Consider the following 24503-nt stretch of genomic DNA (forward strand, 5'->3'; position numbering starts at 1 on the left):
TCCAGGAGTCTGGGAGAGCTCAGAGGAGGGACATCACGCCCAGCCTCCTAGAAGACCTGGAGGAGGAGTTAGCGGGGGGTGGGGAGAGGGTGGCAGGCGTGCTCTCGGCGGAGGGAACTGTGTGTGCAAAGGCCAGGAGGTAGCACAGGCTGGGTGCTGTGGACTCAGAGGTGACAAAGGCAGGTCTGGATGTCTGGAACGTTGTGTTGAGAGGGTGTGGGATGGAGCTGGAGCAAAAATAGAGGTTGAATTCCCATCTGGAGAAGAATGGGGACCCTGCCCTGTGGGGCGCAGCCTCAACCCCGCCCCATTGACAGCCCGTGTGGAGCACTTACCCTGTGTCAGGCAGGAGCTCACCTCATGTCTCGGGATCACCCTGAAGGGGGCATGGTTTCTACCCTGGTGTACTCTGATGCATAGAGAGGTCAAGTGACTGGCCTGGGGTCACACAGCCAGACAGCAGAGCCGACAGTAGAGCCCGCTTCTGGGAAGTGGGAGCAGGCTGTGCGACCCAGCATTTCTCCCTTGGAGCTCCACCTGGCCCTGCCCTCAGCCCAGGTGCCTGCAGACCTGGTTCTCTTGGCTGTCTGAATTGGGACATGCGTTGACCCTCAAGAAGTTGTCCCCTAGCCTCTCCACATTACCCCACACACAGCAAGCACTCAGTGCACATTCTGCTGTTTGTCAGGTGACCCTTTAGCATGACTGCCCCCCTCGGAGTTGTCCCCTGACCCCAGGAGGTCTGGGAATGCGTGTCATCAATTGGGTCAGGTGGCTGTGGGTTCTTAGCTTCTGGGGACTCTTGCCACTGACTGGGGAGGCCATTAGGAAATCTCACTTCCTGTCCACATGTCCCCCCCACCTTGCTCGCTGTGCTCCTAAGCCTGGCCACACACCTGTGACGAGGATGGATGCGCTCCTGGGTGGCAGCACCAGCTTGAAATGGGAGGGAATGGCTGGGTGTGGTGGCTCACGCCTGTAGTCCCAGCACTTTGGAAGGCTGAAGTTGGTGGATCACGAGGTCAGGAGTTCAAGACCATCCTGGCTGACATGGTGAAACGTCATCTCTACTAAAAATACAAAAATTAGCTGTGTGTGGTGTGCACACCTGTAATCCCAGCTGCTCGGGAGGCTGAGGCAGGAGAATCACTTGAGCCGGGGAGGCGGAGGTTTTAGTGAGCCCAAATCGCACCACTGCCCTCCTGGTGACAAAGCAAGACTCCATCTCAAGAAAAAAAAAAGGAAAGAAAAAGAAATTGGAGGAAACCCAGACCCTATGGTCAGGAAACCTAAAGGGAGGGGCACAGGCAGAGGGCAGGAGGTGGCCTAGAGTCCATGGGGACACCGATGCGTGCTGTGCCCATTTTACACCGTGGCAGCCTAGGCCCCGGGAAGCGTGCCCAGGTCCCTGAGCTGCAGGTGGAGGGGCGTCCAGCCTGCTCTGCCCACCACAGCATGCTCGTGAACACTGTCCTGTGTCCCCGGTGATCCCTAGGCAGGGCAGAAGTTGAGGCTGGGGCAGCACCCACCTCTGCTGCTGTGAGTGGTCTCTGCAGGGACCCGCCACCCGCCAGCTCCTGGTGCTAGAGCAGATGGGCCCACAGAGGGGATGCGGCGGTGGCGGTCGCTGTTGCCAGCTTCCGGCTCCCCGAGGGGCGGGTGTGAGAGGCAGGGATGGAGCGAGTGGCAGAAGCCCAGCCTGCTGTCCACACCTCCCCACCCGCTCCCCCGCCCTTCCAGAGGCTTCTCCCCCTACTCCTGCTGCCTGGGAGACCCAGGAGCCCAGAGGCCAGAGCCTGGGCTTAGGAGGCCTGAGACCCCAGCTGCCTTCTGACTGTGTGGTCCAGGACCACTGGTGATACCCTCCTAGCCTCAGTTTCCCCATCTGTAAAGTGGGGGTAATGTCAGTGCCTACTTTTTTTAATCCCCCCCTTTTTTTTTGAGATGGGGTCTTGCTCTGGCACCAGATTGGAGTGCAGTGGTGCAATCTCGGCTCACTGCAACTTCTGCCTCCTGGGTTCAAGCGATTCTTCTGCCTCAGCCTCCCTAGTAGCTGGGACCACAGGCATGTGCCACCATGCCTGGCTAATTTTTTATTTTTATTTTTAGTAGAGATGGCATTTCACTGTGTTGGTCAGGATGGTCTCAACCTCTTGACTTCGTGATCCTCTAGCCTCGGCCTCCCAACATGCTGGGATTATAGGCGTGAGCCACCGCACCCGGCCCCTGCCTTTCTATTCTTTTCTTTTTTTTTGAGATGGAGTCTCACTCTGTCACTCAGGCTGGAGTGCAGTGGTGTGATATATGTTCACTGCAACCTCTGCCTGCCAGGTTCAAGCAGTTCTCCTGCCTCGGCCTCCTGTGTAGCTGGGATTATAGGCGCCCGCCACCACACCTGGCTAATTTTTTATTTTTAATAGAGGCGAGGTTTCATCATGTTGGCCAGGATGGTCTCGAACTCCTGACCTCACGATCCCCCCGCCTCGGCCTCCCGAAGTGCTGGGATTACAAGTGTGAGCCACACTGCCCAGCCAGTCAACGCCTGATTTTCTTTTTTTTTTTTTTTTTTGAGACTGAGTTTCACTCTTGTTACCCAGGCTGGAGTGCAATGGCACGATCTCGGCTCACTGCAACCTCCGCCTCTGGGTTCAGGCAATTCTCCTGCCTCAGCCTCCTGAGTAGCTGGGATTACAGGCACGCGCCACCATGCCCAGCTAATTTTTTGTATTTTTAGTAGAGACGGGGTTTCACCATGTTGACCAGGATGGTCTAGATCTGTTGACCTCGTGATCCACCCGCCTCGGCCTCCCAAAGTGCTGGGATTACAGGCTTGAGCCACCGCGCCCGGCCCAATGCCTGCTTTTCTTTCTTTTGGTGTGCAGTGGCATGACCACGGCTCACTGTAGCCTCAACCTCCTGGGCTCAAGCCATCCTCCCACTTCAGCCTCCTGAACAGATGGGACTACAAGTGTATGTGACCACACCTGGCTGATTTTTAAATTTTTGTAGAGATGGGGATCTCACGGTGTTGCCCAGGCTGGTCTCAGACTCTGGGGCTCAAGCAGCCAGTAGCTGGGACGTGGTGGTACACGCCTGTGGTCCTGGCTACTCGGGGCACTGAGGCAGGAGAATCATTTGAGCCCAGCAGTTCGAGTGAGGCCGCAGTGGGCCATGGAGGACCATTGCCTGAGCAGCAGAGTGAGACCCTGTATCAAAAACAAAAAAGAGAAGAAAACTCTAGCTGAAATTGAGGGTCTGCCTGAGTATCTGGGACGTTTTGTCGTCATTCTTCCAGGCCTCAGTTTATACATACATGGAGGCCTCTCACCTGGAGACTCCAGGGGCTGAGGAGGGTGGTGCGGTTGGGAGGCCAGGGCCTGGACTAGTTCCTCGCTTTGCAGGGTAACCTTGGGCAGCCTGACTCACTTTGGGGTGTCCTCAGTTTCCCCATCTATACAATTGGCAAAACCACCCTTGCTGGGTTGGATGAGGATCTCAATTGAGGGGCAGGGTGGGCTGTGCACCTGGGAAGGCCAGCAGGCAGCAGGGACCTCCTCACGAATCTTCAGAAGGGACAGAGTTGGGCTGAGTCCCCTCCAGCTCCCCATGTGTGAACATGGCCCACTGGCCCATCACACCGCCTGGAATGTCCCAGTTCCCTTGAGGGGCACAACAGGCTGGAGTCACACAGACTGAGTCTGATCTCAGCCCAGCATCTGTCCTGGCCCTGAACCCCTGAGGTGCCCTTCCTGAGCCACCATGTAAGGGTGTTGTGACAATGCCACTGATTCCTTCATTCTTCCACTGAACGCATTCCCACCAGGTCCCCACTATGAGCTGCAGGAAAAGCAGCAGGAAACCAGCCAAGCTCAGCCCTCCTGCACCCTGTGGCCCCATGGCCTCTGTTCCCTACCACCCCTTCCTGGCTGGCCTCCAGGTAGAGGGGGAGCTGGGGGCCAGGGGCTCCTCTGCCTCCCGAGGCATCAGGAATCCCAAGAGCCCCTTCTCCTCCTGTGGGAGGAGGAGAGAGAGGGTTGTCAAAGTGGCCGGGCCTGGCAGGGTTCCTAGGTGTCCTACCCGCCCAGCCAGTGACCGCCCAGCGGGGTCACCATGCACTCCTGTGAGAGGGGCAGGCTTGTCATGTCTGTGCTCGTCAGGCCTGTGAAGGCAGCTGAGGCAGTTAAGCCCCCACCCTCTTGGCCTCCATGCCCCAGCCTGACCTTGCCCTCTCCCCATGGGAGGCCGGCTAGTCGTTCTGCCAGCCTCCCCCCTGCCAGCTGCCCTGCTAAGTGGTTGCCATGGCGATCACTCAGCTGTCAGGGGCCCACTGTTCCCCTTTCTTCTCTGGGGGCCGAGCTCTTATGGGAGGCCCCCGGGGGCTGCTAGGCTGCAGAGAAGTTCCCCAGAGGCCTCTCTAGGTCCCAGAGAGAGGAGGGGGCCTTGACCTCTACCCAGGGAGGGTGGGGGCCTGGTGCAAGGGAGGAGGAGGGTTCTGTAGGGGCCAGGATGACTGTGGAATGGAAAAGTAACATCATGTTACCAGGGGCGGGGGCTCGTGTCCCCAGTCTCCAAGGAACCTAGTGCCTCCCAGCTGCCCGTCCTTGCCCATCGCACAGCCTAATGGTGTGCAGCCCCACTCCTCCCTGTGCTCACCCTTTCCCGTGTGCCCCACCTCTCCTGCCATGGGCTCCAGGCACCTGAAGACTTGTTTTTTTGCGTAAAGAGGCCAAGGATATACACACAGCCAGACAGCGGGTCTCAGAATAAAGCCTGTAGTCACAGCTGCCCTGGAGGGTGCGGGCTGGAGGCCCTCATGGCTGGCTCGCTTTGCCCCAGGGCAGCCAGGGCACAGAGAGGGTGAGCAGCTTTACAGAGCTGCAGTGCTGGAGGGGGAGCTGCTTGTCCTGCTGCTGGGGTTTTGTCCCCTGTGGAAGCATAGGTGCCAGATGGGGGCCACACAGGTGGCAGAGGAGACAGGCGGTGAGAGGGGTGACAGTCCCGAGGGCAGGGCTGGGCGGTGGCACTCAGGCACACAGAGGCCCGACCAGCTTCCTGGAAGAGGAGGACCACCCCAAGGCCTAGGACTCCATCTGGCCAGCAGTTTCCAGAAAGGGACAGAGCTGAGGCAGTGGAGGAGGGGCTGGTGTCCCTGTGTGAGCCCCACAGGAGGTGGGGGGCCCCGTGGGGCCTGGGCAGGCCCCCTGCAGCCTCACCAGTTGTTGATGGTGGCGCTCCCAGCTGGGACCCACGGCAGCCCACCGGTCCTCCCAAGGTGACACCTGGTGGTCTGGTGGCCTCTGGTCTTGGGTCACCCCATGGCTGTAATTTCTGTGACGCTTGTCAGGTCGAGCATTTCTCTTTTTTTGAGATAGAGTTTTGCTCTGTTGCCTAGGCTGGAGTGCGGTGGCGCTATCTTGGCTCACTGCAGATGCTGCCTCCTGGGTTCAAGCGATTCTCCTGCCTCAGCCTCTCGAGTTGCTGGGCTTATAGGTGCCCGCCACCACGCCTGGCTAATTTTTGTATTATTGGTAGAAATGGGGCTTTATGATGTTGATCAGGTTGGTCTTGAACTCCTCACCTCAGGTGACCCACCTGCCTCGGCCTCCCAGAGTGCTGGGATTACAGGCATGAGCCACCGTGCGCAGCCTGGGCCAAACATTTCAACCTAGCCACTCCTCTGGCAGGAGCAGTTTCCAGGGCAGCAGGGGCTGATCCACGGGCCCTTTCCAGCCCCCCATGCTCCCTACTCCAGGGAGCCGCTGTGCCCCTGCCCGTGTGCCACCATCTGCCCTCTGCTTCCCTGTTACCCCTGCGCTATGCTGGGAGCCTCAGCCCTGCACACCATCCTGTAGTGGTGGGCACGCTGAGAACGTTATATGCCAGAGCCGTCATCATCCCCATTCTACAGATGAGGGAGCTGACCGGGTTGAGAATATGCCTTTGTTTCTACAGCTGGGCAGCAGCGGGGCGCATAAGCACCTGTGATTTGGTGCCCGCTTCGGCTGTCCCAGGGGGGCTGAACTCTTATGGGTATCCTATGAGATACGTCTTCCTTCCTTCCTTTCTTCCTCCCTCCCTCCCTCCTTCCTCCCTTCCTTCCTTCCTAGATGGAATCTTACTCCGTTGCCTGGGCTGGAATGCAGTGGCACCAATGCAGCTCACTGCAGCCTCCCCCTCCTTAGTTCCAGAGATTATCCTGCCTCAGACTCCCAAGAGGCCGGGATTATAGGCACCTGCCACCATGCCCAACCCATTTTTGTCTTTTTAGTAGAGATGAGGTTTCACCATCTTGGCCGGGCTGGTCTTGAACCCCTAAACTCATGATCCACCTGCCTCAGCCTCCCAAAGTGCTGGAATTACAGGCATGAGCCACCGCACTCAGCGTGGTATATGTATTTCCTCATAGGCTCTCCCTATGCCTTATGTCGGGGTGGTTGTCCCCCCCACCTTACGGCTGGGCACACTGAGGCCTGGCAGGCGAGGTGCCTTGCCCATCGTCACACAGGTAGCAGGGGACAGAGCCTGTTTTGAGTCCAGAGCCCAGACTCTTAACGGCTTTGCTGGCATCTCCCCAGCGGGTGCTTGGAATGCCCCAAACAAGAAGCCTACTCTTCAAGAATGACTTCTTTCTGAAAACTGACGATGACAAATTATTTTTTTAATGGTTTTAATTTATCCCCCTTTCCTCGGAGAGTGTCAGAGGCAATCTGCTTCCCTCTGCCTCACAGAGCCTCCCTGTCTCTTGTTAGTGGTTCTGCTTTGAACATATTTCCTTTTATCATGTGGTGACACTTGGTGGCAGAGGGCGATTCTGGGAGAGATTGTCGGGGAGGGGGCAGGCTAGAGTTTGCATCGCTTCTGACAGCTAATTAGCTGTGTGTCTTTGCACCGGGGGGCCTCTCAGATGGCAGGCATCATCATCACTGCCCTAAAGCTGCATGCCCCGACTTCAGAGCAGGCACGCTGTGGCCTCCCTCCCAGCCCCACGTCCGTGATTTCTGGGGTAACAGTTGCCATTTTGCCCATGCCTCGGTCTTTAGACCTTGGTCTTGTCAGCAGGAGAAGGAGGCAAGGCCCGAACGCCTGATCCCTGGAGCCTGAAATTGCCGACAGATCACAGGGTTCTGGATTTAGCACTCAGACCACAGCGGGAGTCCGAGGCCGCACGTGACCTTGGGCAAATCTGATCCTCCCCACAGCCCAGTTTTCTCATCCGAAATTGGGTATAAGAGTGATGCTTGCAGCCGGGCGCGGTGGCTGAAGCCTGTAATCCCAGCACTTTGGGAGGCTGACGCGGGTGGATCTCGAGGTCAAGAGATCGAGACCATCCTGGTCAACATGGTGAAACCCCATCTCTACTAAAAATACAAAAAATTAGCTGGGCACGGTGGTGCGTGCCTGTAATCCCAGCTACTTGGGAGGCTGAGGCAGGAGAATTGCCTGAACCCAGGAGGCGGAGGTTGCAGTGAGCCGAGATCGCGCCATTGCACTCCAGCCTGGGTAACAAGAGCGAAACTCCATCTCAAAAAAAAAAAAAGAGTGATGCTTGCAGCCAGGCGCAGTGGCTCGCTCCTATAATCCCAGCACTTTGGGAGGCCGAGAGGGGTGGATCCTGAGGTCAGGAGTTCAAGACCAGCCTGGCCAAGATGTTGAAACCCTGTCTCTACTAAAAATACAAAAAAAAAAAAAAAATTAGTTGGGCATGGTGGCAGGCATCTATAATCCCAGCTACTTAGGAGGCTGAGGCAGGAGATTTGCTTGAACCCGGGAGGCGGAGGGTGCAGTGAGGCGAGATCATGCCATTGCAGTCCTAGCGTGGGCGACAAAGTGAGACTCCATCTCAGAAAAAAAAACAAAGGGTGACGCTTGCGCCATCTCTCACAAGTTTGCCGTGAGCACCAGTTGGAAAATGTGTTGCAAGGGGGACTGAATAGAACCTGCTAAGTGTCTGGCTTCCTCCATTCCACCATCCAGTGTTATTGAGACCCGTCTGTATGCCGGGTCCTGTTCTAGGCACAGGGGATGGCGCCGTGGCCAAAGTGGGCAGAGATCCCTGCCCTTGGGGAGCTGAGTTTCTAGCAGGGAGGGGGACAGATAAATAACACACAGAGGGCGGGGCCGGGCTGGCTTCCTGCGATCCTGACAGCTAATTAGCAACGCCAGTGATTAGAGCTTGGAGAAGAAGGAAGCCCAGGCTTGGAGAGTGTGGGAGGGAAGAAAGTTGCAGCTTCAAAGAGCGTGGTCAGAAAAGGCGTCCCCGAGATGTCCTCATCGTCGTGCCGGCATCATCCTGCTCTACAGGGATGAGTCGCAAAGATCATCAGACACTTGTTTTGACTTGTTGGAAATACACGGCCTATTACTTTACAATTTTTAGGGCAGGGCTTGTGACGCTGGAGCATGCATCCGAGGCCCCCGGAGGGCTGGGGAATCAGGTTGCTGGCGGTCCCCGGAGTTTCCCACTTGGAATCTGCATCTCCAGGGAGCTACCGGGTGGCCTGGTGGCTGTGGCTGGAGAATCCCTGGTCTAGGCCCAAATGGGCTTGGCTCTTCCATTAAAGCTTGAATTTCTTGTACCTTGGGGGCACCTAGGGTCAGACACACCGGATGAAATGGCTGCCTTTCCTCTCCCCTCCCCTCCCATTCCTTCTATGGAGTCTTGCTCTGTCACCCAGGCTAGAGGGCAGTGGCACAATCTCAGCTCACTGCAACCTCTGCCTCCCTGGTTCCAGCAATTCTCCCGCCTCAGCCTCCCAAGTAGCTGGGATTATAGGCAGGTGATTTTTGTATTTTTAGTAGAGACGGGGTTTCGCCATGTTGGTCAGGCTGGTCTGGAACTCCTGAGCTCAGGTGATCCGCCTGCCTCGACTTCCCACAGTGCTGGGATCACAGGTGTGAGCCGCCACACCTGGCCACTGTCTCCTTCGTATTCTTCATTCCAGGTGTCCTCTGCCATCCTGGCCTCACGATGCTGCTGGTTGGCAGGGAGGACAGTGCTGGCACACAGCTTAGTCCAGGGCGGGCCCTGCCAGTCTGGGCCTGGGGAGGCTTCCAGGAGGCAGGGACCCCTCTGCACCTCCAGCAAGGGCTCCACAGACCCCTGGCACTACCAGATAGAGAAGGCAGGGAAGGGTATTCCAAGAGAAGGAGTGCCTCTCAAGGACATTAGGAGTCAGAATTCGTGGGGCACAGCCTATTGGGGGAGGGCTGGGGGGCAGCTGGAGCCATGAGTGGGCCCCTTTCAGAGGGTGCTAGGTGTCCTGCCATGGCCTGAGGTTTCATGTTAGGGCACAGGGGCCCTTGACCTGTGGGGTATAGTGTGATATCCCTGGTGTGGAATGTGATATCTGCCCCCACCAAACCAGCTTAAAAGCACAAGGAGACCCTGCAGGGGACCCTGCCTCAGACTGCCTCAGGGCAGCGGGCGAGGTTGGGGTGAGCCCTAGGTCACGCTGGGCAGGCTGCTGTGGGGGTTCCATGCCTCTACTCCGGGCAGCCGCAGGTATCCGGGTCCAGTCTTACTTCACATTGATTCCCCAGTGCCGCCGCCTCCCTCCTCTGCCGACCCTCTGCAGCAGTCTCTCTCCGAAGACCTGGAGCTGAGATCTAAGAGGCGACAGCAGAGAAGCCCAGAGTCGAGAGGAAGGGGCCACTGCTCGGGCCCTGGGCTCCCATGAAGCCCACCTGCGGGCGGCGGGCAGTCCCTGGTGCTTGTCGTGGCTCGAGCCCTCTCTCCCTGCTCCACTTCCCAGTGTGTATACAGTTGGGAAAAGGATGTGAAGGGACCCCTGGTGTCAGGCGTGTGTAGTGTGTGGTCAGCCCGGACCAGGAGGGGCAAGGGGGCTGGGCTGAGTCCTTGCATTTGGAAATCAGACACCCTGGGTCCTTACATGCGTTCCCCTACTTCCATGCTGCATGAGGCCAGACAGAGGACTTGGCCTCTCCATGCCTCGGTTTTCTCCTCTGAGAAATGGGACCGTCACATCACGACAGGCTGAGAGCGCTGCAGTGAACAGTGAACGGGCAGGCATCTCCGTGGCCCCCGAGCAGCGTCTGCCATGTTGTAAATGTGCAGTAAACAGTAAACGCAAGCTGGCGCGGGGCTGCTCCCCGGACTGCTGAGCTGGGAGGGGTGCAAGGGGGAAGATAATTCTTATTCTTAAGGCAAACAAGTAGCAGAATCAGAACAAGGGCCTGCGGGTGGATCTTTGTAGTGTGGACAGGACGCTGAGACCAGCCTGTTTGCTGTGGGAGGGCTTGTCACCAATCCTGAATGCCTGCATGCCAGTTTCATAAACAGAACAGAAAGGAGTTGGCAGCCGCCTCCACTGGCGCAGGCACACGTGGCCGCTGCTAAGGAGGGCTGACGGCTCGGAGATGCTGTCTTCCTCCTGAGTTTTGACCTCCCAGGGCCCACCCCTGCAAAACTCACCCCTGACATGCCTGCCCCAGAATATGCCCAGGTTGTATCTCATAACTGCACAGACCACTCCTCTGTCGCTTGGGCAAATTCTGCATCTTAGGCATCACCTCCTCCAGGAAGCCTTCCCTGATAGCCCTCTCCAAATCAGCTGACTCCAGAAGCTGATACTCCCTCTGCTGTTTCTAGGAGCGGGCACTGAAAGACCACATGTTTCGGGCAGGTTCTGATTTTCATGAGGGATGAATGTTTTGATCAGGCCATAGGGGGCTCTCTGCTGTGCTCAGGAAACAGGGTTCCTGAGCATCCCACGCATCCCTGGTGTCCACACTTGGATGATGTAGATGACTGAGTTTTCCTGATGAGCAGCCCAGGGCCAGGGCAGGTGAGGTCCCAGGTCCACTGTCGCAGGGCTGGGTGGGCCTGGGTCTCTGTAGTCTCTGGCCTTGGCATTTTCTGGGTGCACCGTGCCTGGTACTGCCTGAGGATGTTTGCTGCACTCCCTACAAGAGTCGCTGGGTGGCCTGAGGGTCCTTGGACAAACGAAGTGGGATGATGGATTTCAGGCCTCGGCGCTGGGCTCGGGAGGGAGGAAGGGAATTGCTCATGCTGTCACAGGAAGGCCGTTTCAAGGAGCCCAAGGCTCCCCAGGGAGGCAGAGGGGAGTGCCCACCCCACTCATCCGAGAGGAGCCTCCCTCACCAGGAAGGGCAAATTTGTCCCTGTTCCTGGCATCTTGGGGGCTGTGGTGCCTCATTCCTGGTCCGGGTGAGGCTGCTGGGCATGTGTATTCTCTTTCTAGGAATGCTTTCTAGCTCAGTGGCCTTGCTCATTGCTCACTTAGAAAAACTGAGGCCCAAGGAATGGATCAGTGTTTGTTGGGTCCCAGCAGGGAGACCTTTATTCCTTCCCTCCCGGCTTCTGTGGAGCCAAATTGGAGACTTCCAATGGCAAGCATTCCAGAAGCATCCTGAGGCTTCTCTCTAACTGGACAGCAGTGGCACCGTCCACCAGGCGGGGAGCAGGGCCAGTACTGAGGGTCTCCAGCACGAGGACCTGTTCTTCGAGGTAGCTTCTGCCTGTCACCCAGCAGATAAGGGAAGGGTCTGGTGCAGAGCTGGGCTGTGGGCCTCCTAGATGCCCCGTCCTAGCCCTTGCACCCCCTAACCTCTCCAGGGAGGGAAGGGGTGGTTTGGGGCCTGCCAGCAAAGGTGAGCATGAAGGTGGGGCAGGAAGGGGTGGGCAGAGACAGGGTTGCAGGTACTGATCATATGTGACCTGTGCGTTGAGGCCCGAGAGGGTGAGAGCTGGAGCCACACAGCCAGCCGGTGGAGAGTGGAAACCAGCCTCCTCGTTCTATGCCCCCTGGTCCCCCCTGACCCTCCCATTTCTGGATGTCTGTTCCTGCTTAGCCAGGGTATAGGAGGGAGCAGGCAGGGGGATGGCTCTGCTCTCAGCCACAGGCCCTTGGGCTCTGAGGTGGCTGGCTCCTTCCTGCCTGGGAGGCTGGGCCTCCAGAGCAGGGGACGCGTCTCCCGCTCAGCTAATTATGTGGAAAATTGGAAGAAATTGCACGAGCCTCAGTGGGAAATGAGGTCAGGGCTGAAGGTTATCAGAGCAGCAGCGGCGGTGGCTGCCTGGGCTGGCCTCCCCCGAGACCCCCACCCCTTGTCTGAGGCCTAGCTGCATCTCCAGCCCCCTCCCCACCAGAGTGCCCAGGCAGTGGGGGTGGCAGCAGATGGCTGACCTCCCCTGCCTCCGGCATATTTTCCAAAACCATAAAAATCCAGAAGCAAAGTGGACCAGCTTTCCCACCCCTGCCGTGCCCCTGCCTGCCCGAGTCTCCTCTTTTCTCTGTCACCCCCTTGGTGGATTCCCAAGGATACCTGGCATGGAGGGGCTGGCAGGAAGGAAAGGAGGGTGGTGACTGTGGGGGATGGGGAGGGGCCTGTGTGCACGTGTGTGCAGGTGGTTTAAAGGACAGTCACGCTCCTTAGCCACCCCTGCAAGCTTGCGGCTAGCTGCTATCTCCCCCAGCACCTGCTTCAGCAAGTATTTACTAAGCACTTACTATGTGCTGGGCATTGACCTGCCCTTCCTTCCTGCTGTACTCTCTTTTCTCCATTCTCTTGAGCACGTCCAAGCTTTCCCTGACCCCTGTGTTGTTTCCTTTGCCCAGCCAACTCCTATTCATCTTTCAAAACCCACTGCAGACAACCCCTCCTCAAACGACCAGGACACTGTATTGATCTGCTCCTACTGTGCAAGGGGCATCAGAATGTGGTGGTTAAACATGAGCCATGAGCCAAATGCCAGATTCACCCAGCTCTGCCACAGACTAACTGCTGGCCCCAGCTAAGTGGCCTCTCTGAACCTCGGTTTCTTCATCTGGGAGATGGGGCTAACAGCAGCACCCACTTCAGAGGGTTGTTGCCAGGATTAAATGAGTGATACTTGTCAAGAGCTCACGTCACCGCCTGGCATGGCCCAGAGGCTGCCAGGCTTTGCCCCGGTAGGTAAGGAGGTGGGTTCACCGTGCCCGCCTCCCCCCGCTCTGCCGTGCGGCCTCTGTATTTGCTCACATGGTGCTGTCCATCCTGCTGCCCTGGGGGATTGCCGGGGCCAGCCATTCTCCAGGGAAGGGCCTGCAGCTCATCGACTCTCTGAGGCCCTGGTACCGGCACAGGGCGTGACCAGGCAGGGGTTCCGCAGGACACTGGCGCCAAAGGTTAATTTCACACACAGCATTGTTCAGCTGCCGGCTGTGCTCCCCACCAGTCCTCCTCCTGATAGCGATAATGGCCATAGCAGAAACACCACCAGGCCCCCACTGAGTGACCTCGCCCAGCCCCAAGTGCCCCCCTCTGCATCGTGCACTCAGGTCAGCTCCCCTTCCCTGTCTCGCCCCCACCCCAGATGCTGTCACTCTTCTGGGAGTGGGGAGAGGAGGTTGTAAGTCAGGGGTGCTGACTTTGGGCTGCAAGCCGTGTCAGCCAAGGGGCACCTTCATCCTCGTCCAGGTGTCTGATTAAACCCCGTCCTGCTGTAAAGGACGGGAGTGAGGCCTGTGAGGCTGGCCTGGGGCGCTGCTGCCGCTGTGATCCTAGTGTGCACCCGGCCTTGGAGCTCCCCAAGGGCCTGGACGATTCACCTGCCGGCACAGCCTCAGCAGAAGGGGTGCGGCTGTCCAGGCACCCTCTGCCCTCCTCAGCAGGCATTGGCTCTGTCGGTGCCCAGCCCCCTGGGTGAGAACCCATGAACCACCCCCGTTCCGGTGGACTTTGGGACACCCAGGTTCTCTCCATGCTCAAAGCTACCCAGACAGAGGACCTGAAGGATAGGACCTATTTCTACTTGGTGGCGGGGCAGGGGCTAGGCTTGCCTCTGCCTTCCATCAGGTTCTGATTTTTCGTTTGTTTGTTTGAGGCAGAGTCTCCCTCTATTACCCAGGCTGGAGTGCAGTGGCGCAGTCTTGGCTCACTGTAACCTCTGCCTCCTGGGTTTAAGTGATTCTCCTGCCTCAGCTTCTTGAGTAGCTGGAATTATAGGTGCGTGCCAACATGCCTGGCTAGTGTTTTTTGGTATTTTTAGTAGAGATGGGGTTTCACCATGTTGGTCAGGCTGGTCTCGAACTCGTGACCTCATCATCCACCCGCCTCAGCCTCCCAAATTGCTGGGATTACAGGCGTGAGCCACTGTGCCGGGCCCAGTTCTGATTTTAATGACGGAAGGAGGAGGCTGCAGAAAACACCAGGAGGGAGGAAAGGATGGGTCTGTGTTATCTGAGTCAAGGCCTTTCAGGAAAATGACCCTGGGGTGGACATGGCCCCCATTTTACAGATGGCCAAACCAAGTGTCAGGGCCATTCAGAAACTTGCCCGAGGCCACACGAGAACCACACGGTTTTTTTCCTTTTATTACCATACCATCTAATATGGAGAGATGAAAATAAATGAGCCACCCCCACCTCCAATTTACTCCTTTGATTGACGGGAGGTGGCCTCCTGAGGGCTGCCGGGTCCCTCCTGGGGAAGCATCCCACGTCCTTCCCTGTGTCCCGAGATGGTGAGATGACCTCCCGAGCGGCATCAGAGGCAGGCTGGGAGGCGGGTGTAATTGACTTGTAACATACAGACTGTGGCAGGCTGTCATCTGCGTCAGCGCAGGGTGGGAATGCGCCTGTTAGCATGAGCCTGTGTGTGTGTGTGTGTGTGTGTGTGTGTGTGTGTGTGTGTGTGTGAGAGAGAGAGAGAGACAGAGAGAGAGAGAGAGAGTGTTCTCACCTTTATGTTTACGGAGGTAACAAACACTCTTTCCTGTTAGGCAGATTCTTAGAAACCTAGGACAGAACAGGAGACTCCTGTCCCCCTGGTGCCGCCTCCTGTGCTCCGCGTGGATGGCCCTCCCCTAGCCCCCGAAGCCCCAGCCTTCTGTGCCCACCTTGAAGCCCAAGCCATGGGGAAAGAGCTGCCAGTGTCCCTGAAGAGGAGCCGCCCCAGACACCTTTTCGCCTGGCACTCTGTAGCAGGCCTGCTGGAGTCTCTGGGTTCCTGCCCTGGGGCAGCACCAGGCCTTGTCAAGAGAGGTGGCATGGTAGGTGGGATGCCCGTGCGCTACACACACACGCTGTGTTGATGACCAAGCAGCACCCGAGGCAGTGTCAACACGTAGCTGCGTTCTGTGGACACTTGAGAGGGCTACCATGGTTTGCATAGCCAGCCCATGTTGCAGGTATGAAGACCGAGGCTGAGAGGTGAGGGACATGCCTGAGGCCGCACTGTTGATAGAGCTAGGATTCAAATCCAGGTCTGCTGGACTCCACCCCATGTACCTCCTTGGGTGTGGCCATGCTGCCTTCTGCTGTGGGGCCTGTGTGGCTTCGCTCCTCTGGGGTCACCCTGGCCAGAAGGGACTGGACAGACACTTAGTGGTCACCTCCTGCCTCCTGAGGAGATCCTGGGGCTTCTGCCTGACATGGCACAACTCCACGGCCTCTGGGGGACAAAACACCGCCCAGTTTCCCAGCACGTGCCTGTCTTGAGGCCCAGGTGATGACTGGCGTGACCTTCTGCTCTCCCTGTCTGATGGATAGAGAGCCTCCCTCCCAGCGTCTTTCTTCTCCTGGACATCGGTCCCGGCAGCATCCAAGGCTCCGCTCTGTCTGCTTGGGTGGCTCTCCCAGGACACAGCCCTTGCAGAGTTCGGCACAGCGAGCCTGGGATGCTGCCGTAGCCAGAGGTACATTTTTCCATTTGCATCCTCTTTTCAAATGTTTTCAGAATCTGGAAACAATTAAAGAGGCCCAGTGGGGGCCGATTTTATTAAATCAAAGCTCTGGGGCTGTTGTATTTGTTGGATTGATGTTGCCCTGGGCTGGCTGCTTTGTTAATGCTCTGTCCTGCGTGCGGCCTTGAAGGAAACACACATGAGAGGGAGGAAAAATCCATTTAATCATCCTCAGAAGCCCAGCTCCCGCCAGCTGGAGAGAATGTCACCCGGGGTGTTTCCGGGGTGGGAGAGGTTCCTCGTGAGGTCCTGCCATCCACTCAGGAAAGAGCAGTTTCTAAATGTGCCTGTCTGCCTCCTCAGACAGCCCATCCATCCCAGGCTAGACGGAGGCAGGCGGACATGGAAAGAAGGCACCAGTGCGGGCGCAGAGACCGGGCTTCAGGCACCTGCCTCCTCTGCTCAACCAGCGTTTCTTCACTTCTCTACTGGTGCTGATCCCCACCCCCACCCCCCACCACCCCGTCTTAGTGAGGCAGAGCGAATGATGTCAGACCTTATCCCCAAAAGGATCTGTTTTCGAGGGTGCTTTCTGTGGCCCAGGAGCCCACCTGGCCTGGAGGAGGCCAGAAGTCCTGGAAGGTGAACGCCCCGGGGAGGAGCCCTTTACTCATGTCCGTGGGAGCTGGTGTATAAATACCCCAGATCCCTCCTGTGGGTGGACCTCGAACGCATGTCTTTCATGGTGGGTCCCAGAGCTCCCGGGCAGGATCCAGTTGCAGTCGCCCACGAGGGTGTCTGGCTCAGGCCCACCCTCCGTCCCGGCCTCTTCCTCCCCTGCCCCTCTTCCCTGCACGCCTGCCTGTTGGACATCTCTGCTCACGTGAATCTTCACTGACCTTCCTCTCGGTAGGCTCCTTGGGGGTTCTGTGGGATGCGGAGGTGTGTTCAGAATCTGGTATGGGAAGCTCAGGGCTTGGGAACTGCTGGGAAGTGTGACTGTGATTGTTGGATCAGCGGCAGGACTTTTGGAGGTGAAAGGAGAGGCATCCCCAAAGGCTGAAGCATCTGCCAGGGCACGGGAGTGGCAGCACCGATGAGGCCTTTGCAGCCTGCACCGGCTTTCCTGCAGCTTGGCAGCGTGTCCTGAGAGGCGGAGGCAGTCGGTCCATACGTACGGGAGCTTAAAGCTGGAGACAGGCTCAGAGACACCAGGGGCCTGTGGGGCCACACAGCCAGCTGGGGCCTGTGACAGGTGCCATGACCCCCCATCTCTGCCACCTTCCACCCTCTCTTGGGTGCCTGTGACAGTGAGAGTGGGGAGAGCAGTGCCACCTGGAGGGAGGCAAGGGATGAGGAAGCTGGGGTCAGGCTGTGGTGGCTTCTTGGTCACCAACAGTGGGTCACGTTCTGGGTAAGATGCACCTTGTTCTAAGGGCAGCAGCCGGAGGCCCCAGGGCTGGGGTGGAGGCACCTGAGGAGCACCTTCGGGGACTGCAGGCCGGCGTCTCCAGGATGACTTTCTGCAAGAGTTCCCCTTCCAAGCCCCCGTCTCGCTTCTTCCCTCTGGCGGAGGCTGCCTCCTGCGCTCTGCAGGCCATGCCGCCACCAGCCTGAGCACAGATGGCCCAGACCCGAGTCCCACGTTGCCGTCATCCCATTCGGCTGCCATTAGCTGGGGGCACAGGCAGGCCCACAGGCTCTGCTTGGGATGGCAGGGTCTGGGCTGCACGATTCCCGGCACGGAGGGGTGGGGGCCCCCATCTTTGGCTGTGCTCTGGAAGGGCTTCGTGCATGGTGGTTTTCCACGTCTGAAGGAGCCTCGGGCTGAGGAGCTGTCAGCTTTTGCCATTCCTGGAGTGAATCTTTGGACAGCTTTCTTCTGTTTCCGCCCCGATTCCAGATCTGTCTGCGTCTCTACTTGGGTGAATGCTGGCAGTTTCTGTTTTCTTGGAAAACTGGTTTTGGTGAGATCTTTCTACATGTCACCCTTCAGCCATCGGTGGCATTCTAAACCTTCTGAATATCCACGGGATGGTGCCTGGGGTCCCTCAGGTCCAGGCAGCGGAAGGGGTGGAGCTGTGCTCAGAGCTGGCTTATTCTGGAGGTGCTGCGGGTCTGTGTGCAGGGAGGCCCGGCTGAGTGTGGGCTGCCCCTGGCGGCTGGCACCCACGGGAGGAAAGAACCCGAAGCCATCCTTGCAAGGGTGCCCAAGCAGACCTGTGGTGCAGCGTGGATGGACTGTGAAAACATCATGCTGAGTGGCAGAAGCCAGTCACCAGAGCCGTCTGGTCTATGAGTCTGTTCATGTGGGACTTCCAGAACAGGCCAGTCCATAGTGTCGGAAAGCAGACTTGTGCTGCCAGGGGCTAGAGGAGTGACTGCTCGGAGCATGGGGTCTCCTTTTAGGTATGAAAAAGTTCTGGAATGAGAGAGGTAGTGGCGGCACAACATTGTGAAGGCCTGACTGCCACTGAATTGTACACGTGAACATGGTCAGGCATGGTGGCTCACAACTGTAATCCCAACACTCTGTGAGGCCGAGGCGGGTGGATCACTTGAGATCAGGAGTTCGAGACCAGCTTGACCAACATGGAGAAACCCTGTCTCTACTAAAAATACAAACTTAGCCAGGTGTGACAGCAGGTGCCTGTAATCCCAGCTACTCAGGAGGCTGAGGTAGGAGCATCGCTTAAACCCAGGAGGTGGAAGTTGCAGTGAGCTGAGATCAGGCCGCTGCGCTCCAACCTGGGCTACAAGCGTGAAATTCCATCTCAAAAATAAATAGGTAAATAAAATAAAACAGATAAAGGTAAAGGAGGGAAAGGGTGTGTTGGTGTATTTATCGAGTACTTGGCCAGGTGGCTGCAGTGACTCTCTTAAGACCTGGCTCAGAAGCTTTTGGGCCCAGGGTTCCAGTAGCTGTGCACTTTGCTACCTGTCGGGTTTAGGAATGGCCTCAGCAGGGTCAAGAGGGCCGTGAGGCTTCTGTGGGCAGGGGCCCTGGCGGTTGAAGGGATGCCCAGCCTCCCACGTGGGATGGGCAGCTGAGGCTTAGCAGTGCTAAACGGGGCCTAGGCGCCTGCCCCCTCTCGCCACTGGGAGGAACTAAGACCAGAGCGCTGGTCCAGGGTGACCCTGAGGCTGCCCCAGGTCACCTGCTGCTGCAGAAAGCTGAGTCCTGGGCCTTGCAGATGCACGCGGGGCCTGGCCCTCACTGCCCGCCATCCCAGTTCTGGCTCCTCCTGCAGTTCCTGGAATGAGACCAGGCGTTTTCTGCAGTTTCTCCATCAGCAGCCTTGAGACTCAAAGCAATCCTTATTATAGCTCCTCGACAACTGGTGCCCAGAGCCAGGAGTCTGTCAGGTGTGAGAGGCCCCACACTGTTCTGCTGTGGCTGGCCAGGGAGCGTGACACGGAGCGTCAGCTGATCCACAGACGCAGACCTGGGCCTGTGCAGGCCCCATCCTCAGAGGAAAATTCCCCTGCTCCGTGCAGCCTGAAGTCTTACTCCCAAACCACACAGGCCTTGGAACTGAGAGGAGACGGGACATCTCCCTTCTAGGACAGCCAGCCAGGGCTCCAGCAGCCCCCGCTCCTCCACACTGAAGGAAGGACAGGACAGAAAAGCTGGGCAGAGGGCAGGCAGGGGACAGAGCCCAGACAGAGGGTACCGAGGGGGCAAAGGCTGTGCCAGGACAGCATGAGCCGGGGGTGCTGAGGGTTCACCCCCTTGGCACTGACAAGGAGCAGAAGTACCTTGCTTCGAGTCTCAGACCTGCCTCACTGGGCAAGCCACTGCGTTCAAATGGCACCAATGAAAAGAGAGAAGATTCCGGAGCTGGCCCCACCATTGCACACTTCTCCCTGCCGAGTCCTCTCTGGGCCATCCCCAGGGCCCTTGGGGTCAAAGTTGATTTCCAGAGGTCTGTCCTGGAGGTGGGGAGGTAGTTAGGGTGAGGGGACCCCAGGGACTGAATAGGGGCACGTAAAGGTGCAGCCCCCTATGAGGGGCCCGAGACGAGGTGGAAACTAAGCAAAGGGATGAACCCGGGTGCCGAGCCCATGCCCCCAGCAGATGGCGCCCTCAGCCTGGGAAGGGAAGGGCTTGGCTGGTAGGAGGGTGGCGGGGGAAGCCCTGCCTGCTGGCTGCTCTCTGCTCTCTGGCCCAGTTCCCTTCTGCACAGGTGGGTGCCGTGCCGCATGCTGCAGGGCTGTAGGCAAAGTTAGAGGGGCTGCTTCCTACATCCTTGGGCCTCAGGGTTCCCCTTTCAGCGATGGGTAAGCAGGGACTGAGAGACAGTGGAGACCTGTGCTAGCGCAGTGCCTGGGGTGTAGCCAGAGCCACAGAGAAGATGGTCTTGTTGGATTTCCTTGGGTCCTATTAGATTTCTTTGGTCCTATTAGATTTCCTTGGGGTTGGCATCCCCATTTTGCAGATGGGGAAACTGAAGCCCAGAGAGGTTGAGTGCGTTGCCCAAGGTCACACAGCTGGGAGCACCAGGCCAGGCCAGTTGTTTCCACCTTGCACAGCTGGAAGACCCTCCCGTGGCTACCGAGCCATGCCAAGTGTTGTGTGTGCACTGTTTAAGCACCTGACGTCAGTCTCCTCACTTGCTGCAACGGGTGCTACTTTGGAGGGGGAAACTGAGGTAGGAGGACCTCAGGAAGGTGCCCTGGGAGCCTCTGAGCCAGTACGCACTGGACCGGGAAGTCTGGCTCCGAGCCCATCCAGGTCGGTGATTCATCCACTGCACGGTTTCCTGAGCACCGCCGTGTACTGCCTGCTGCCCCAAAGCCTGCTGCTGGCGAATGAAATGGAGTCAGCTCCTGAGTCACTGAGCAGGTTCAGCCAGCGCAGGCCCTCGGGAGCAGTATTAAGGATATTTGATGCAGAAGGGAGCCGGGTTTGGGGTGACCTCCCCATGACGACCATGAGGGGCCACAGAGGCAAGTGGCCGGGAAAGGCGTGGAGGATGCCGCGGTGGTGGGAGACAGGATGGACCCCTGTGCTGCTGTCAGCCTGGGCCAGGGCAGGGCCCTCGGAGGGGTGTGGGGTGGCCCAGCAGCCAGATGCCACCCAGAGCTCCTTAAGAGATGCCCCACCCAGGCCCCCTGATTCAGGAGCTTCGCACTGGGGCTCTGAAAGGCAGGTGTCCTCACAATCCCACACACATTCAAGTTGGAGTGCCCCCAAGGCTGGGCTCTAGAGAAGGTGCTGGGCAGGGTGGGTGGCCAAGAGGGGACCCTGCAGCCAGGCCAGGCCTGGGGGCTTTGTTCTGAGAGCAGGAGGACGCTGGGCGTTTCAGGTTGCAGGAATAGAGGGTCAGATGGCATTTTCAAAGTCCCTAATAGCTGCTCCAGAATGGACTGGATCTGGGGAAAGGGCTGGGGAAGGGGCGTAGGGGACACCTGGTCTGTCAGAGGCCCCTGAGACCCCCCGGCTGGTCTGTGGAGTGGAGAGAAATAGAGAAGAGACTGGGGCAGGGTGAGGCGGAGCAGGGGCGTTGGGGAACTGTAGGGGCTGCCCACGGGGAGGAGAGTCTCCCGGGTTTCTGGCCAGCGCCTCTGGACAGGCCTTGGCTGGGTCACATTTTGCATGTGGAGAGTTGGGGTGTCTTGGAGCCCTTCACAGGAGTCTTGAAGGAGAGAGCACGGTTTCAGGGTCTGTGAGGGCCAGAACCCACTCCATAAAAGGTAGAAGGGGCTGAGCAGCCAGTCTGGTGGGGCCTGTCCCTTGGGTGCTGGCTGGGCACAGGCCAAGCCCGTGCTGCTCAGATATGTATGTGAGGCAGCTGGGGACAGGCCCGGGACCCTGAATTTCTAAAACACTCCCGGTGTTGCCCATTATGCTGAGTCAGAGCCTCACTCTGAAGGCCTCCTGCCTACACAGGTGCCTCATCCAGCCCCCCTTCCACTCCACCCAGAACAGCCCCTGGGTTCCAGCTGGGCAGGCTGGCAGGGGCTGGGTGTGTGGTGGTCTGCCGGGGAACCCCCACCCCCACGAAGCATCTCCTCTTTGCTTTATGTCTTTCTAGCAGCTCAGGCCTGTTTCTCTGCTGCCCCTGCCTTCCGGCTCTGTCTGGACCAGCCCTCAGCATTCGCGTGGTCCATGCCCATGGCAGACCCCAGGCCGGCCCTGGGACATGAGCTTCTGCTGGGCCTCTGCCTGGGACTGAGCTGTGGATTCCTCCTGTCCTCCACCTCGGGGTTCCTTCCTGCTGTGGGTCCCTGGGTCCCATGTGTGCACATGGAAGGGAATAGGTGGGAAAGCAGGCAGCCACATAGGCTTCCCAGCTCCGTTTATAGGAGTCACAGTTCTGGCGGCATGTGTCCTGACCGTGTCGCCAATTTTAACTTCATAGCTGTCCTTCCAGGGAGGTCCTGGGCATGGCCCCATTTTACAGGTGAGAAGATGGAGGAGAGGGGCCCATGTCCCTGGCTGAAGTCCAGGGTCTGAATGCAAGCCGGTGAGGCCCCCTGGACTCAGCCTCCTACAGCGCCAGGGGACGGGGGTGCTGCCCTCTGACCGAGGCCCTTTGCAGGGCGTGGCCTGAGACCCTCTGTTCTTGCTCCTGAGTAGTGGGGCCACTGGCGGGAGCGCTGGCCATCCCTCTCCACGCGCACCTGATGCAGGGCGCTCTGCGCACCGTTACTGAGCAGTGCGTTGCTTCTCTGTTTTTGTGTGTGTTTGCCTGTTTTTCATCAGCTTTTTTAAGCAAAAAGACACTGCCTTTAGTAAAAGCGGGTTTTAAGGAAACCATCCGAGCCTCGTCGGCCCCCGTAAGCGGAATTCACAAGGTTTGTTTCTGGTTTCGTTTGCCCCCAGATTCTTCAGGGGTATATTTTTATCCCAGATACTTTTGCATGAGCCTCATAAGCTTCATAAACACGCAGTTAAAAATCCCAGACCAATTCTGACGCAGATAAGCGTCTTACATTATCAATGAGAATAATTTAGCAAAGACTTCCTGTCCAAAGTACTTGCCAGTTGCTTATTTCTCAAGAGAAACTGTTTCTGAAATCACGTATTCGTGTTTTGTAGTTCAGGGACACAGGTCAGTGACAAACGTTTAGCCAACTCAGCCCAAAGAGATTTTTCTATTCCAGAATCGCCTTGCACTCTGAAAGACACCAGCCTTCCTCGTGTCCTCAGAGTGTTTCACGGAGTCCTGATTTCCGTAGGACTCTGCGAACCACTTCTTTCTTGGTTCAGCCACCGCAGACTTTGCAGAGAGGTGCAGCCCCCAGAGACAGCCAGTGCTCCATACAGGAAATCGCAGACATGGCCAGGAGGCGACGCAGCTGAGGTTTTTCAGAGCCCTGGAAGCTTTGGCTTCATAGGGACATGTCCTTCATAGGGACATCAGCCTCAACACCAGCGTCCTTCCCAGATGATGGAGAAATGCCCAGATTAAAAACAAAAACAAAAACAAAAACGCAGACGACATAAAAACGATGTGGCAGATTTCAAGGCCAGAGGGCGGAGAAGTACTGGGGAGGGAGGAAGAGGCTTCAGGCCAAGGCCCCAGGGGGAACCTGTATTTTCCTGTGAACTCTGCGGGTTCTGTTCTGAATCCTGAAATACCTTTTGCCAGGCGAGCCTGCCACAAGCTGATTTAAAGTTGTGCCATGGGGCCGTGCGTGGTGGCTCATGCCTGGAATCCCAGCAGTCTGGGAGACCAAGGTAGCGGGTCACTGGAGCCCAGGAGTTTGAGACCAGCCTGGGCAATATAGCGAGACCCTGGCTCTACAAAAAGTACAAAAATGAGCTGGGCATGGTGATGTGTGTTCCCAGCTACTCAAGGGAGGATCACTGGAGCCCCGGAGGTGGAGGCTGCCGTGAGTCATGTGGACGCGACTGCAGTCCAGCTTGGGGGTCAGAGCAAGATCCTGTTTCAAAAAAATAAAAGTAAAAAGTTAAGTAGCTCCGTGGGTCAGTGCCTCAGTTTCCTCCCTGTGAGGTGGTGCTGCCCCTGCCTGCTCCGTGGGGCCGCCCAAGCTCCTGACCCCATAAACCCTGTGTCATTGCGGGAGGTGGCGTTTTCTCACCTCCAGCTTCTCTGTCTTCGCTTGAATTCTCGGACTCCCTGTCCCTCCCCTCCCCCAGCGAGGCTGTCTGTTTCCAGAAAAGCCCATTTACCAGTGGAAGGAACGCCACCTCAGAGCAAACTCCGGCAGTGTCATCAGCTGGGGGGACAGCAGCTCATTAAGTTTGAGCGGTGACTCCAGGGCGTCTGAGTGAAATTACTCAGTTCTCTGCACACGCAGAACTGAGGGGGATGCTGAGCCTTGCCGAGGCTCCAGAAAGTTCTCCTTTCACCCACGGGCTGCTGAGGGCAGCAGTTCTGCTGGCGACACGCCCGGTGCTGGGAAGGTCTGCAGCAGTCTCCAAAGCACATGCTGTTTCGGAGCAGATGGAACTGGCCCTTGGAGACCCAGCTTCCCAGCAGGCGGTGCTTGAGATGGTGGGAAGGGCCTGGGCCAGAAGTCGGAGGTTTTGGAAAAAGTGTACCCAGCCCTGCTTTCCCCTGGCCAGGTGACCTTGAGTAAGGCCCCTGCCAGTCCAGGGCGGGGATTCTCTGGCCGCGGCCCCATCCAGCACCCAAGCTCTCAGATTCCACCCAGGGAATGCACCACTCCTGGGCTGCCCCACTGGGTCACATGGTCTATTTATTTATTTATTGAGACAGAGTCTCGCTCTGTCACCCAGGCTGGAACCCAGTGGTGCAATCTCAGCTCAGTGCAACCTCCACCTCCTGGGTTCAGGTGATTTTCCTGCCTCAGCCTCTCAAGTAGCTGAGACTACAGGCACCTACCACCTACCTGGCCAATTTTTGTATCTTTAGTAGAGACG

The 24503-nt window shown here is 57.8% G+C and overlaps 2 protein-coding genes across 7 annotated transcripts in view; one reads left to right on the forward strand and one right to left on the reverse strand.

The window, feature by feature from the left end:
- Positions 1-24503, forward strand: part of GSE1 (Gse1 coiled-coil protein) — a 511815-nt gene that overhangs the window by 91389 nt on the left and 395923 nt on the right. The gene's annotated exons all lie outside the window — the stretch shown is intronic.
- Positions 16317-23921, reverse strand: LOC128930307 (uncharacterized). Its single transcript, XM_054248736.2, has 2 exons — positions 23790-23921; positions 16317-23539 (listed from the first exon to the last, which is right to left on the reverse strand). The coding sequence occupies exon 2, from the start codon at positions 17496-17498 to the stop codon at positions 16317-16319; it is 1182 nt and encodes a 393-aa protein (XP_054104711.1). The 5' UTR covers positions 17499-23539; positions 23790-23921.

Source organism: Callithrix jacchus, chromosome 20, assembly GCF_049354715.1.
Source record: "Callithrix jacchus isolate 240 chromosome 20, calJac240_pri, whole genome shotgun sequence".
In the NCBI taxonomy this organism is placed as follows: Eukaryota; Metazoa; Chordata; class Mammalia; order Primates; family Cebidae; genus Callithrix; species Callithrix jacchus.